The sequence below is a fragment of the Orycteropus afer genome, unplaced genomic scaffold (genome assembly GCF_000298275.1).
Source record: "Orycteropus afer afer isolate SDZICR_OR568_19922 unplaced genomic scaffold, OryAfe1.0 scaffold00026, whole genome shotgun sequence".
In the NCBI taxonomy this organism is placed as follows: domain Eukaryota; kingdom Metazoa; phylum Chordata; class Mammalia; order Tubulidentata; family Orycteropodidae; genus Orycteropus; species Orycteropus afer.
In genome coordinates, this window is record NW_006921613.1 from 15,970,904 (window position 1) to 15,985,401 (window position 14,498).

At 41.9% G+C, this 14,498-nt stretch overlaps 1 protein-coding gene across 1 annotated transcript in view; it reads left to right on the forward strand.

Moving 5' to 3' along the window:
- SPG11 (SPG11 vesicle trafficking associated, spatacsin) overlaps window positions 1-14,498 on the forward strand; it is an 85,084-nt gene that overhangs the window by 54,364 nt on the left and 16,222 nt on the right. Inside the window, exons 24-30 of the mRNA XM_007935232.1 lie at window positions 1,279-1,438; window positions 1,813-2,085; window positions 2,707-2,907; window positions 3,714-3,821; window positions 8,419-8,581; window positions 11,587-11,801; window positions 12,142-12,892. Coding sequence (XP_007933423.1) covers window positions 1,279-1,438; window positions 1,813-2,085; window positions 2,707-2,907; window positions 3,714-3,821; window positions 8,419-8,581; window positions 11,587-11,801; window positions 12,142-12,892 — 1,871 coding nt within the window. The remainder of the gene's footprint in view (window positions 1-1,278; window positions 1,439-1,812; window positions 2,086-2,706; window positions 2,908-3,713; window positions 3,822-8,418; window positions 8,582-11,586; window positions 11,802-12,141; window positions 12,893-14,498) is intronic.

The following is a 14,498-nucleotide window of genomic DNA, read 5'->3' on the forward strand; positions in this document are numbered from 1 at the left end:
ACTGCTCTATAGGGTTTCCAATCTTTACAGAAGCAGACAGCCTCATCTTTCTCCTGCAGAGTGCAGAGTGGCTGGTGGGTTCAAACCACCAACCCTTTGGTTAGCAGCTGACCTCCGTAACCACTGCACAACCAGAGCTCCAGATTATAGTTCATTGTTGTTGTTGTTGTTGTATGCTGTCGAGTCGGACCTGACTCATAGCGACCCTTCCTTGGGTTTCTGAGGCAGTATCACTATGGAAGTATATTGCCCAGCTTTCCTTCCGAGGAGTGACTGGTGGGTTTGAACTGCCAGATTATAGTTCATAGTGCAAGAGAATTAAGTGCTTTGAACAGTTTTTAAGTGATTATTTTCTCAATTCTCTTAAGGATGTACATAGCGACTATCATCCTAGATAGAGAAGTTCATGCATGCCATACATGCCTTACAGTATCAGGAATTCAGTCTCTCCTGGAACAAGCTGAAAAGGGCTGCTGTAGGCTTTACACATTAGTGTGATGGCCTGTCTCCCATACATGCTTAGCTGAAGTCATTCTTGCCAGTATAAAAACAGTGAAAAAAGCAGATGCTGTAAATACCTATTTTTATGTAAAATGAGAACAAATTATAAGAATAGTATTAAAATAGATTTTTATACACATACATATATGAGTAAACATAGACACACATTAAGTATCTAGAAGATGTTTTGTAAAAATATGGATAGTGGTAATTATAGGTAATTTTCCCATTCTTTTGTGTATTTTCTGAATTTACAGGTATATGTTACTTCAATAGTTTAAAAAAAAAAAAAAAAAAAAAAACTCCTTTTCAGTTTAGGAAAAAAATGCCCACCTGGCATCATCCAGTCACGTATCTTAGAATTGCCGTCTCTGTGGGACAGGAAGCACCAGCACCGGTATTGTAATCCATGCTCTCTTCCTTACTACTCCTTGGTAACACGTGTTTAGGACTGTTCCCCTCTTATCTTAGGGCAAGGAGTCCAGTTCTGACATTGCATTTCTCACCTGCAGTACTTTACTTTCAAGTACTGTCTTTAGGTATAGTTTTGTGAATAGATACTTGGTTGATGGTTTGGTACAAGAATTTATTGTGCCAGTATACTAAGAAAGCTGTTGTGCATTATGGATGAAAGAGTCTAGTTTTTTAAAAAGTAGTCTAATACTTGGTATTTGTTGAAAGGCTTTTCAGAGGCCATAGTGTGGTTAAATTAATTTCTACTAATTTTCTACTTTCAATTAAGTTTTTCTGTCACCCTACCCTCAATTCTAATGACAGAGTATCCAGTGATGCTGGCAGCCAGTGGGCATTAGTGGTACAGTTCTGCAGGCTCCACAGTGTGAAACTGAGCACATCTTACCTCACAGAATGTGCCAAAGCAAATGACTGGCTGCAGTTCATTATTCACAGCCAGCTCCATGACTACCATCCAGAGGAGGTAAGCCACCGATGTTAGCAATTTCTCCAAGAAGAGGAAATTGGAACATTTCTCAGAAGTTTAAAATGTTCTTTCTGTTGCATAGACATACACTTTTGTTTGACATGATGCTATTATTTTTACTAAGATTTCAGTGGGTTGGCTTCAGACAAGGGACCTAGTTATTAGTACTAAGGAACTAAAGAGTTTTTATGGCTCTAGATTCAATATAGAAGTTCACTGAAAAGCAGCAAACAACTTTGTAAAATTAGACGGTCATCTCTGACACAGTTTAGGGTGAGAAAGAAGAACTTTGCCTACTCGTTTCTCTGTTTTTAGCTCCAATGGGAATAGAAAGTAAGCTATCTGTTTTAATAATCTAATCTGTTTTCTAGGTGAAATCCCTGCTGCAGTGTTTCAGCCCAGTTCTCAGAGACCACTTACAGCTGGCTTTTGAGAACTTGCCCTCAGTGTCCACCTCCAGAATGAATAGTGATCAGGTCTGTACCACATCCCGCCAGCAGCACCAGAAAAACAAAGAACAGAAGACTGATTTCTTTGAAATTTTGCTCCAGTGCTCAGAGGAGCCAAACTCCTGGTGCTGGCTACTGGCTGAAGCAGTGAAACAACAGGCCCCTATCCTGAGTGTCCTGGCCTCATGTCTCCAGGTGAGAATCATGAGAAGCCAGGGAGCAATGGAAAAAGTGGTGAGGGATAGGGAAGGCTGATAACCAGAGAGGAAGCAGGGTAATATGGATGAGGCTTCACTGCGTGTTTCCAAGGTCACTTCACCTCTTTATGCTTCTCCACCTTATGCTCTGGCCCAGTCAGAGCACTTCCTCATGCCTTTACATTCAGTGAGCTCAAGTGGTCAATGCCTTGCTTCTTGGTTGGCAAGCATAGAAAAGAATGCTTTGGTGGACTGACCACCACTGCTTCTTTAGCATCTTCTTAATCAGGAGAGAGGGAGGGTCCAGATAGTCCTTAACAGCACACTGGTGGAGGGCAATCCAGTTCTCTTATACTTAGTACTTCCTGCTTCTGCATACACCCCTTCCATCTTCCCTTTGGCTGGCTGACCCACACTCTGCAGGACATTTTACAATAGTCAGTTTGCTACACATTAGAGTTATTTCATGTTTGAAGGCTTTCCGAATCCATTTTTATTTAATGACATGACTTGTTCTAACAGGAAACGCTTATCTGTAGTCATTGCATTGCTGAAGGTATCTTCTGTTAGGTAATCCAGTCCAGTTGTTACTTTAAAAAAATTTCTTATCCAATGACAGGATGCCAATGCTATTCCTTGTCTTTGTGTTTGGATTGTCACATCTGTGGAGGACAGTGTTGCTGCTGAAGCAGTGGGACACATTGAGGGTTTGATAGAAGGCCATACTTGGGACCTGGAGGACCTCTCGGCCATCTGGAGAACGTTATTAACCAGGCAGAAAAGCAAAACTCTCATCAGAGGTTTCCAACTTTTCTCTAAGGTAGTAGAAGTCACTTCATTGCTTCCTAGAGTTTAAAAGGGTTGCTTCTGTATAATCCAGTTGGCTTCTCGTGTTCTCGTGCCTGGGATTTTTAGCCCTGGATATTTTTAGCCAACAGCACATGATGATAATGATCATAGAGCTACTATTTATTTAGCAAAGTGCTTTATGTACATTATTTCAATTATCACAATGATCCTATACAAAGAAATTCTATATGAAGATATCAGAAAGTAACGTTATCTCTGCAATTTAGATAAGGAAACCACGACTCACAGAATTTTAGTAGTAAGATGCCTAAGGTTTCAAAATATTTTAGTAAATCGTGTACTACATAATACTTCAAATCCATACTAATTCCAAAATTTCCTGTTCTTAATCATTGCACTATATTGCTACTGCTGACTAAACAGCTCCTGCAGGAGTGATGGAAATGTATGGATTGATGCCGCACAGCAGTCTGTGGTTAGGTCAGTGGAACTGAGCATCCATCCGGGAGAGCACGTTAGCTATCACAGTCCCATAGCACCCCCTAGTGGAACGTGTCCTGCACCTGTGTGGTAGACCAAGTATAGGCTAGACAGAACATGGATTGGTGAGCAGATGTACTCAGGCTGAGTATCTCTTTTCCCAAAAGGAAATACACATTTAACTTCTTTTCAACTTACAGGATTTTGTACTAATCTGAAGATGTTATTAATAGCATTTGTTGTTTACTTTAACCTTCTGTTATGTTGGCATTATTCATTGAAAAAATATTGGTTAAGTTCAGGACTTTGTCATTTCATTCAAACCCTTCCTCAAAGGATTCACCGTTATTGTTGATGATGGAGATGTATGAACTGTGTATGTTCTTCAAGAACTATAAGGAAGCCAAAGCCAAACTTCTGGAGTTCCAGAAGAGCCTTGAAACTGTAAGTTGGAATTATATGCTCTTTCTCTCTGATCTGAAATTGGTTGGACAGCCTATTCTCTGCTAGTAGTCAGGAGGTGGCAGCAAGAGAGAGGTGGTTATGTGGCATAATGCAAAATAAGTCTCATTTTACTCTTCTGGAGATGGGAAGGCCAGGGTGACAGTGGCAGTGGCCTCACCCACAGCAGCTTATTTGCAGGAGTGATAGAGAAATTTCATCTGTTGTGCCAGCTATGATCAGTATCCTGAAGCCACAGCCAAGGTCAACAGGAAGGGGATTCATGCTAGAGAGGAGAGTGGTGGGACTTGGGCTGCATTCACCACCCAGAATAGCACCAGCAGCTTTGCAGGTGAGGGATGTTTAATGCTGCTTTATTCACTGTGATAGAAAATAATGCCTCTTTTCATCAGTACTCCTGGTGGTCCTTGTCCCAGTGATGCTGAGCCTTGTGGTCAGTTTCAGGCTATGCCTCTTTGGATGCTTGTTTGGGGCCTATTGATCATATGAAGGTATTAACCCTGTGAAAAGAGAGGGCATTCTAAGGTAGGAAAGGGAATATGCCTTAGTCTTGCTTGGAGTTTTCAGCACTTTTGCCTTCTCTGTCCAAAAAAAGATCTGTGATAAACAAGACAGAAATACATACCAACAAATAAATCACAGCAGAGCCTCAGTACAGGCGTTTCCTCTCAATCACATTAGTCTTCACTGTAACGCAGATATAAAAGTGGTATTATTTGAAAATGCTGAATCACTTATTCAGATGGGCCTGAGCCTCCTATGTCACAGAAAACAGAGACTCTGATTTTGTTTGCCTGTTACTGTCTTTATGGCTGCGGCCATCCCACATACCTAGTCTTTCTCGCCTGACTACCCTTGCTCTGGCCGCTTGTGCAGGAACAGTGCAGCTGCTTCCATCCTTGCCCTCAAGGCTTTTTTTTCCATATGTCTTTTTCCTTTTCTGTTGGCCTGCTGTTGTCCCGCATAGAGCTACAGGATTAGATAAATAAGTAGGGAAATAAAGGCTTTGAACAGATCTAGGCTAAATTTACGAGGATAAATAATAAAAAATAGAAGCATTAACTTTGGCTCTTCTGAAAATTGAAGTCTGGTCAGGGTGGTGATAGGAAACATTCAGTAATGATGGCAAGGCAGGAATAAGTAGTGAATAATGAGCTGACTTCCGGTGTTCTTATCTTTTGTATGTTGTTGTTAGGTGCCGTTGAGTCAGCTCCAACTCATAGCCACCTTGTGTACAACAGAATGAAACACTGCATAGTAACCCCTTAAATACTCTGCAGTGAGACAGGGCCAAAAGCAAAATGATCTTCCTTTAAGATAGCAGGTAAGGAGAACCCCCAATCACTAGAAAAGGACATCATGTTTGCTAAAGTAGCAAAAATGAGAGAGACCCTCCATGAGATGGAGGAACACAGTAGCCTCAGCATTGGCTCAGACATTTTGAAGATCATGGAGTGATGCAGGACCAGGTAGCGTTTCATTCTGTCAAACATAATGTTGCCATGAGTTGGCGCCAACCCAATGGCGACTAACAGCAACAAGGAGAACCCTGTTGCAACGTGAGATGAGGATGAGAAAGGGATGAAAGGGCCACATAGGACATAGGAAAGAGAATTCAGAAGGAAATCAGAGGTGGGGCTAGGGAGATAGCAGTAATGTGACAGAGGATTTTAGAAGCCATTGCTTAATTTAAGATCTTTGCAGTCTTGGGGTATCCATTTAAAAGGAACATTGATTTCCAAAATATACATCACAGCCAGAAAGCCTACTTGCACATTAGATTTATCTTGAGAGTGACTTTTGTAGTGTGATCAGGTGTATTTAGTCCTGGTGAGTCAACAGTAGAGCCCACTCCCATGCTGGGCACAGAGCAAATGAATGAGAAATTTTTGGTGCCTATCAACACATAGTACATATTTTTTAAACCGGAGAAGTAAATTTCTTTTCTACTAAAAGGCCTAATATTTTCTTGTGATTATGCTGTATCAAGTCTCAACTGAACAGAATTACAGTGACTAAAAGCCAAAAATTAACCTTCCAAAAATAATATGAAGCAAGAAACCAAACTAGGGGTAAAGTCACAAAAGAAGCACCATGAGGGAAAACACCACTCCTCACAGACACTAAAATCTTACTTTTTTCTTCAAGGTCTTAGATGCTTTCGCCATACCTATTCTTAGAAATGTGGCCTGCTATTTGGGGTCATGGATGCTTTCCTATTAATATTTTCAGGATTTGATTGAAATGACCTAAATCAAAGCTTCTTAACTGAGATCCTTCTCTAATGAGAGCATAAACTACAAGCAAACCGGTAGAACCAGCTCTGTAATGTTAAGCAAGTCCTCAAAGAGGTTTTTATATATGAATTCAGAATCTTCTAGACTCAAGGGCCAGGCCTAGATCCTTCTCTAAAGGAGAAGTTAAGTGACGCTCACTGGTTAATTTCACAGTGATTCTCACAGGACTCTTAATTTGCAGTCCCTAACTGGAGGCAGTCAGCCGCAGGGATCCAGGTGAGGAGAGGGAACTCAGCCATGCCCAAAGCAGCAGGGTGGGAGAGCGGGAGAAAGGGGATTAAAAGCCAGGAACCTAGACAGAGGAGCAGTCAGCAGCAGGGATCCAGGTGAGCAGAGGGAACTCAGCCATGCCCAAAGCAGAAAGGCAGGAGAGCAGGAGAAAGGGGATTAAAAGCCAGGAACCTAGACAGAGGAGCAGTCAGCCGCAGGGATCCAGGTGAGGAGAGGGAACTCAGACACACCCAAAGCAGCAGGGCAGGAGAGTGGGATAAAGGGGATTAAAAGCCAGGAACCCGCACAGAGGAGCAGTCAGCCTCAGGGATCCAGGTGAAGAGAGGGAACTCAGGCACGCGCAAAGTAGCAGGGCGGGAGAGCAGGAGAAAGGGGATTAAAAGGCCCAGGAATCTGGACAGAGGAGGAGTCAGCCACGGGGACCCAGGTAAGGGTGGTACAAGAGGTTTCCAACAGGAGACAAACTTGTCTGTCGGTTTGTCCTACTGTGGTGATGTGTTGATGTGAGTTTTGAGGCTGAGCCACTGGTGTTTCAAACCCAGTGGGATGCACATGGTGCACAGGTATCAGCCCAGCTTACAGACTGAGACAGTCTAGGAAGAAGGAAGAAGCTGTCTACTTCTCAAAGAATTGGCCAGGGAAAACCTTACGGATAGCAAAGAAACACTGTTTGATACATTACTGCGCAACTTTATGAATAGTCTGGTTAGGTTAGAAGGCTCTCAAAATAGGACTGGGAAAGAGCTGCATCATCTGAGTAAACCCAGCCTTAGTCCTATGGATAAGGTAAAGCTTTCGAAACCTCCATTTGCTGATGTGGCACCACTCAAATTGAGGACAAACAGCTGCAGGCATCCATTAATCATCGGAACATGGAATGTATGAAGTATGAATCTAGGAATATTGGAAGTTGTCAAAAATGAAATGGAACGCATAAAGATTGATATCCTTGGCATTAGTGAGCTGAAATGGACTGGTTTTGGCCATTTTGAAGCAGACAATCATGTGATCTACTATGCCGGGAATGACAGTTTGAAGAGGAATGGCGTGGCATTCATCATCACAAAGGATGTTTCAAGATCTGTCCTGAAGTACAGTGCTGTCAGTGACAGGATAATATCCATATCCATACGCCTACAAGGAAGACCTGTTAATAGGACTGTTATTCAAATTTATGCCCCAACCACCAAAGCCAGAGATGAGGAAATTGAAGATTTTTATCAACGTCTGCAGTCTGAAATTGACCAAACATGCAATCAGGATGTGTTAAAAATCGCCTCATATGCATGTGAGAGCTGGACAATGAATAAGGAAGACCAAAGAAGAGTTGATGCTTTTGAGTTGTGGTGTTGGCGAAGAATACTGAAAGTACTATGGACTGCTAAAAGAACTAACAGATCTGTCCTGGAGGAAGTGCACCCAAAATGCTCCTTGGAAGCAAGAATGGCCAGACTTCATCTCACCTATTTTGATCATGTTTTCAGAAGGGACCATTCCCTGGAGAATGACGTCATGCTTGGTAAGGTGGAGGGTCGACAAAAGAGGGAGAGGCCTTCAATGAGATGGATTGACACGGTGGCTGCGATGATGGGCTCTGGTATAGCAGGGATCACGGAGCTGGTGTGGGATTGGGCAGTGTTTCATTCTGCTGTGCATGGAGTTGCTATGAGTCAGAGACGACTCAACGGTGCCTAACATCAACAACAAACTGGAGGTATTTATACCAGTTCATGCCATAGCATCTGTCTTATTTAAGACTCCCTCCTAGCTTTGGCTTCCACACATACAGCTGTCTGTGCCAGGACTTCCCACAAAGAGACGAAGTACAGAGCTGCTGAGAGGTGCTGGTTTTTGCCACTCCTGTAAGCATCACTACCAATTCCTGCCATTTGGAAAGGAGAGAAATAAGGACCTAGATAAGCATCCCCCTTTGTGATGGAAGATGGCTTTTTGATTGTCTCTTGGTTTTCTTAAATGTTCCCATATTTGGAGCTTTTGATTTGCCTGTCCTGTGAAATCACCCTCCCCGCCCCTCTCTTCTTTTTCCATAGCTTGAAGCGGCAGCCACAAAGGTCCGTCCTCTCACCCCTGCCTCATGGTTGAAGGAGCAGGTGTGTTTTCTTTTGAAGCTTATGCTGCAGCAGTGTAGGACCCAGTATGAACTGGAGAAACTTCTACAGCTGTTTATTGAAATAGAGCATCTCTTCTCTGATGGTAAGGCCAACCTTACAGTTAAGTAGCTGTTAGGATGTTAATCATGAAAATACTTTGCAAGGCCAGTCAAGAAATTGAAATGGACATGATATGTATTACATTATATTTACAATCCATAACTGAGTGTGAAGAAGAGCTACAGGTTATTTCAAAATCCTGATTAAAGCATTTAAAACATAGTACAATCAGGTATAACTGAAATAATCTAACACCTATCTTCTCATTCTAAGCAGCTGTCAAGTAGCCACATTTTTCCAGACTAGCTTCTGTCTTACTCTTATCACTGTCATTATTTCTCTAGCACATAACCTCAACATGTCCCCATTGCTCAAGGTTATAAACCTTGCTTCAAGAACACATCATTCATTTTAAAAGCTTCAGAGGCAAACTGTGCTTGTTCTTTGCAGATTCCTCCAGACATTGTCAGCCTCTAAGCTTGTCGCTGATTAAGTCAACCCTGTTGCCTTACCCCATTTTCCACTTGTTTTGACAATTTCAAGTTTTTATTGAATGATACATTAATCTTTAACATTTGATTCTGACATTTTCACTACTAGGGTTATTACACCACATTTAGACTCACATGTTCAGCTAGTGAGCTCCGATTTGCACGGAATACTAACAGAATGCAGGGCCCAGTACCAGGGCTTTAGACTGTGGGTCTGATGACTGAAAGAAAAAGGGGTATTTCCAAAATACACTAAATTCAGCATGGTATACTTGTCAGTTACTGTGTCGTGTCAAAGGATAGAGCCTTACAACATGAAGGTATTTTCACTGATCTGTAGTAATTTTAATTATTTCAGAAATGAATTTTTTTTTTTTGCCAGAGTTAACTTTCTGAATAATTATGAGGATTGATTATATTATTAACCATTACTATAATGTTTTTATTCATGTAATTATTTACATTTTTATGGAATATTTTGAGTTAAATGTATGTATATGCAATGTATGTGCTTAGATATATATGTTTATTATTATTATTATTTTAAATTGTGATTTGGGTAAAAGTTTACAGAGCATATTCATTTTCCATACAGCAGTTCATACAGATTTTGTTTCATGACATTGACTGCAATTCCTCACAGTATAACAGCTCCCTTCCCACTTTGCCCCTGTAGTTACTTCTTCCCTGTGTCCTTCTTTCCTGTGCATTCCTGCCCACTGAGCTACTCCCCTGTGCAAATACTGCCCTTCTGTTCTCCCACAATTGACCACTCTAAGGCATGTATCTACCTAATGTAAATGTTCACTCTGTATGCCTGTCTGTTGTTTGGGTGGAAGCCATGGGAGTGAGTTCAGTTCCAGACTTAAAGGGTAACTAGGGGCCTTAGTCTCGGGGGTCTCACCAGGCTCTATCAGACCAATAAAGCTGGTCTTTTTTTTTTTTTTTTATGATGTTGATTTTTGTTCTACATGGTTCTCCCACTCTATCCAGGATCTCCTGTACTGATCCCTTTCCAAGTGGTTGACAATGGCAGCTGGGCACCATCTGGTTCTGGGCTTGTGGTCATATAGGCGGAGGATAGCACGGTCTACTAGTCTCTTGGACTAATTGTTTCCATGCACCTTTGGTTTTCTTCATTCTTCTTTGCTCTGGATGAGAGACCCATTGTTGTATCTAGATGGCCTTATGCAAGCTTTTAAGACCCTCGTCGCTACTCACCAAAGCAGGATGTAGAACAGTCTTTTTCTGTAGTATGTTATGCCAGTTGAGCTCAATGTCCCCTGTGACCATGCTCCTGAGCCCACAGGTCCAATGGCTCACTCCCTAAGGGTGTTTGCTGTGGCCAAGAAATTATCCATAACTTTGCCACCTTGTTAGCTCTATTATATATTTGGACATTTTTATAGCACCTACACATATGTATGTAGAAATAATTATATAATACATATTTTTTAAAAACCTGTATTTTATATGATGCCAGCAAAGAAACCCAGCATCCCATACTGGTGTGCAGGGCATCTCACTGTCCCTGGAAACTACCTAAAGCAGACCACAGCCTAGCAGGTGGCACTGGGAAATAGGCTCCTGTGGAATATTTTTCATACCTCTCCTTTACCGTATTATAGACTATTTGGAAGTAGCTGCAAACCCAGCTACACAAGTTATTGGTAGAGAATTCTTAGTGCTTCTGAAGATAAGAATTTTCAGAACTTCGGGAAGAGCTCAGCTGGGTCTCCTTGGGTTAAGTAGATAGTTGTCAGGAGGCTCAAGAGATGCTCTGTTCTTACTATGGCTACATGAGAACCTGGGTGATTCGCCAGCTGCAGTTTCAGCTCTCCCGCAAGTTTTGTGTCTTGATCCGCATGATGCCCGCATTGAAAGAATGAATGAACAAACTATTTTAGTCAAGGTAGGAGAAAATCCAGAAAGAGATGGGACTAGCCTGAGTGTGTGGACTAAATCTTCCCTTGGTTGACTTATCTGCTGTTGTTTACCATATATTGGTAGATCAGTAGGCCACCAGCCTCTGCCCTGATGTAAAGCCAGCTATATAGATTGAGTTCATGTGCTAATCCCTTCACAGTTCTTACTGTAGGGCAAGCAAGTTCAGCCATATAGATTTCAGCCATACAGATCTTACTAGTAAGAATTTTACAGGGCTGTTTTTGGCAGTTTTGCTATATAAGCACTGCCTTGTGGCTTCCTCTGCTAGTCAACCAGAACAGAAAAACAGGGCTTTTTTTCCTTTAACCATACTGCTGCATTCCCATAAAAAACCAAACTCAACTGCTATTGAGTCATTTTCAACTTCTCCTTGGGTTTCCAAGGCAGTATCTCTACGGAAGTAGACTGCCCAATCTTCCTACTGAGGAGTGGCTGGTGGATTTGAACTTCCAGCCTTCTGGTTAGCAGTAAGATGCCTTAGGCAGTATGCCACCAGAGCTCCTATTACTGCATTAAGCATACATATTTCCTTCCTGATATTTAGCTGCTCTTGAAATGCCATAGCAATATTTTGTAGGTTAAATGTTTCTATCTTCTTCTCTTGGTGCAGGTCCAGATGTGAAAAAGCTGTATGCCCTCAGCCAAATTTTGAAGGATACATCCATAGCCATTGATCATGTAATTATTACAAGCTATAGCATGGAGAATTTTCAGCATGAATGTAGATCCATTTTGGAAAGACTGCAGACAGATGGACAGTTTGCTGTGGCCAGGAGGGTAGCAGAATTAGCTGAGTTACCTGTGGACAACTTGATTATTGAAGAGGTATGTGTAGTCTTTTAAGTTATTTAAAATCTTAGCTTTTAAGCCAGTGTTAAACAGAGAATCAAATGAGGACAATCTACAGGAGATGAAGCTCTTTTGCTTTTGACACACGCATTACTTTCAATAATAGATGGGTCTGAGATACTGAAGATTGCATGCTTTAAATGTAAGGTTAATCAATAGGATATGTTAGAGTTATGTTTCTGTAAATAGAATGAAATATATGGTGTAGCCAAGTCCAATGTTTGCTAATTTGATTTGAATGGGTAAGGTAACATTAGCATGTATAATACTTTTTTCCTCCAGGAAAAACTAAATTCGCTTTGTTTAAACTTTACAGATAACTCAGGAAATGCAGACCCTAAAACACACTGAACAGTGGTTCCTAAAACAAGCAAGAATTGACTTCTGGAAAAAATGCCATGAGAATTTTAAGAAAAATTCCATTTCTAGCAAAGCAGCTTCCTCCTTTTTCTCATCCCAGGCCCTTGTGGCGTGTGTGTCTCCAACTGAGGAGCAGCAGAGCAGCATTGAGGAACGTCCTCTGCTGCTTACCCTGGCAGGGCACTGGCTTGCCCAGGAGGACCCGGTGCCCGTGGACGAGCTGGAGGAGCTAGAGAAGCAGATCTGGCTCTGTCGCATCAGCCAGCACACCCTTGGAGGAAGCCAGGAGGAAGTAGACACCACATTCTCTAGACAAATACCAGCTAATGGTGAATTTTCCTTTGGTAGCTTAGCCAGTGAGTTTTCCTTCTCCAAGTTGGCTGCTCTGAACACGTCAAAATACTTAGAACTTAATGGTCTTCCATCCAAAGATTCATGTGAGAATAGACTGAATTGGAAGGAGGAAGAGGCACTAAACCTTTTGATTGGGCGTCTGTTAGAGGATGGTTGTGTACATGAAGCAAGTAGAGTGTGCCGGTATTTTTGTTTCTACAACCGAGATGTTGTCCTGGTGTTGCACTGCAGAGCACTGGCCTCAGGGGAGGCTGGGGTGGATGACCTGCACCCAGAGATCCGTGCTCTCCTACAAAGTGCCGAGCTGCTGGAGGAGGAAGAGTCTGGCATTCCTCTGAGAAAAGTCCAAAGCAGTAAGTGAAGGAGATCTAACTGCCCCAAGTCCTAAATGGTGCTGTTGGCACTCTATTCAAGAAGGAAGAGTTATAGTAAATTAAGGGCACAGTAACACTTTTATAGGTAATCTGTAAACCAGATAATTAACTAGTTGATTAAGTAGAAGCACCTGTGTCTTTTAATTAGCTTTGTATTAATGTTAAAGGGAATCCATATGATTTGTAGCTAGGTCACTGAAATTTATTCTGTACAAATATAATTCCAAGTGCACATTGCTAGTATATAGAAATGTGATGGATTTTTGTGCAAACTGCTAAACTCACATTTCCTAGGAGTGTTTTCTTATAGATTCCTTGGGACTTTCTGTGTAGATTATCATGTTATCTGTGAGTATCGTTGTTAGATGCCGTCGAGTTGTCTCTGACACATAGCAACCCTATGCACAGCAGAATGAAATACCACCTGGTCCCGTGCCAGCTCCATGATCCTTGAGCCCATCATTGCAGCCACCATGTCAGACCATCTCGTTGAGGGCCTTCCCCTCTTTCAACAACCCTCCACCTTACTAAGCATGAGATCCTTCTCCAGGGAATGGTCCCTTCCAACAACATGACCAAAGTAGGTGAGACCAAGTCTGGCCATTCTCGCTTCCGAGGAGCATTCCAGGTGCCCTTCCTCCGGGACAGATTTCTTAGTTCTTTTAGCAGTCAGTGGTACTCTTGGCATTCTTCACCAGCCCCACAACTAAAAGCATCAATTCTTCTTTGGTCTTCCTTATTCATTGTCCAGCTCTCACATGCATATGAGGCATTTGAAAATACCATGGCTTGTGTCAGGTGCACCTTAGTCCTCAAAGAGACATCTTGGCTCCTCAGCACTTGAAAGAGGTCCTTTGCAGCCGACTTGCCCAGTGCTATACATCATCTAATGTCCTGACTGCTGCTTCCATTGGCAGCAATTATAGAACCAAGCAATGTGAAGTCTTTGACAACTTCGATCTTTTCTCCATTTATTGTGATGCTGCTTATAGTTCCAGTTGGGAGGAGTTTTGTTTTCTTTATATTGAGATGTAATCCATACTGCAGACTGTATTCTTCAATCTTCATCAGTAAGTGCTTCAAGTCATCCTCACTTTCAGCAAGAAAAGTTGTGTCATCAGCATATCACAGGTTGTTCATGAGTCTTCCTCCAATCTTGATGCCACGTTCTTCTTCATATTGTCCAGTTTCTTGCATTATTTGCTCAGCCTATAGATTGAATAAGTGTGGAGAAAGAATATAACCCTGACACACTCCCTTCTTGATTTTAAACCATGCAGTGTCCCCTTGTTCTGTTTGAATGATGGCCTCCTAGTCTGTGTACAGGCTCCTCATGAGTACAATTAGGTGTTCTGGAATTCCCATTCTTCTCAGTTATCCACAGTTTGTTATGATCCACACAATCAAATGCTTGTGCATAGTCAATAAAACACAGGTAAACATCTTTCTGGTATTCTTTACTTTGAGCCAAGATTCATCTGACATCAGCAATGATATCCCTTGTTCCACGTCCTCTTCTGAATCCAGCTTGCACCTCTGGAAGTTCTCTGTCATTATACTGCTGCAACTGTTTTTGAATTATCTT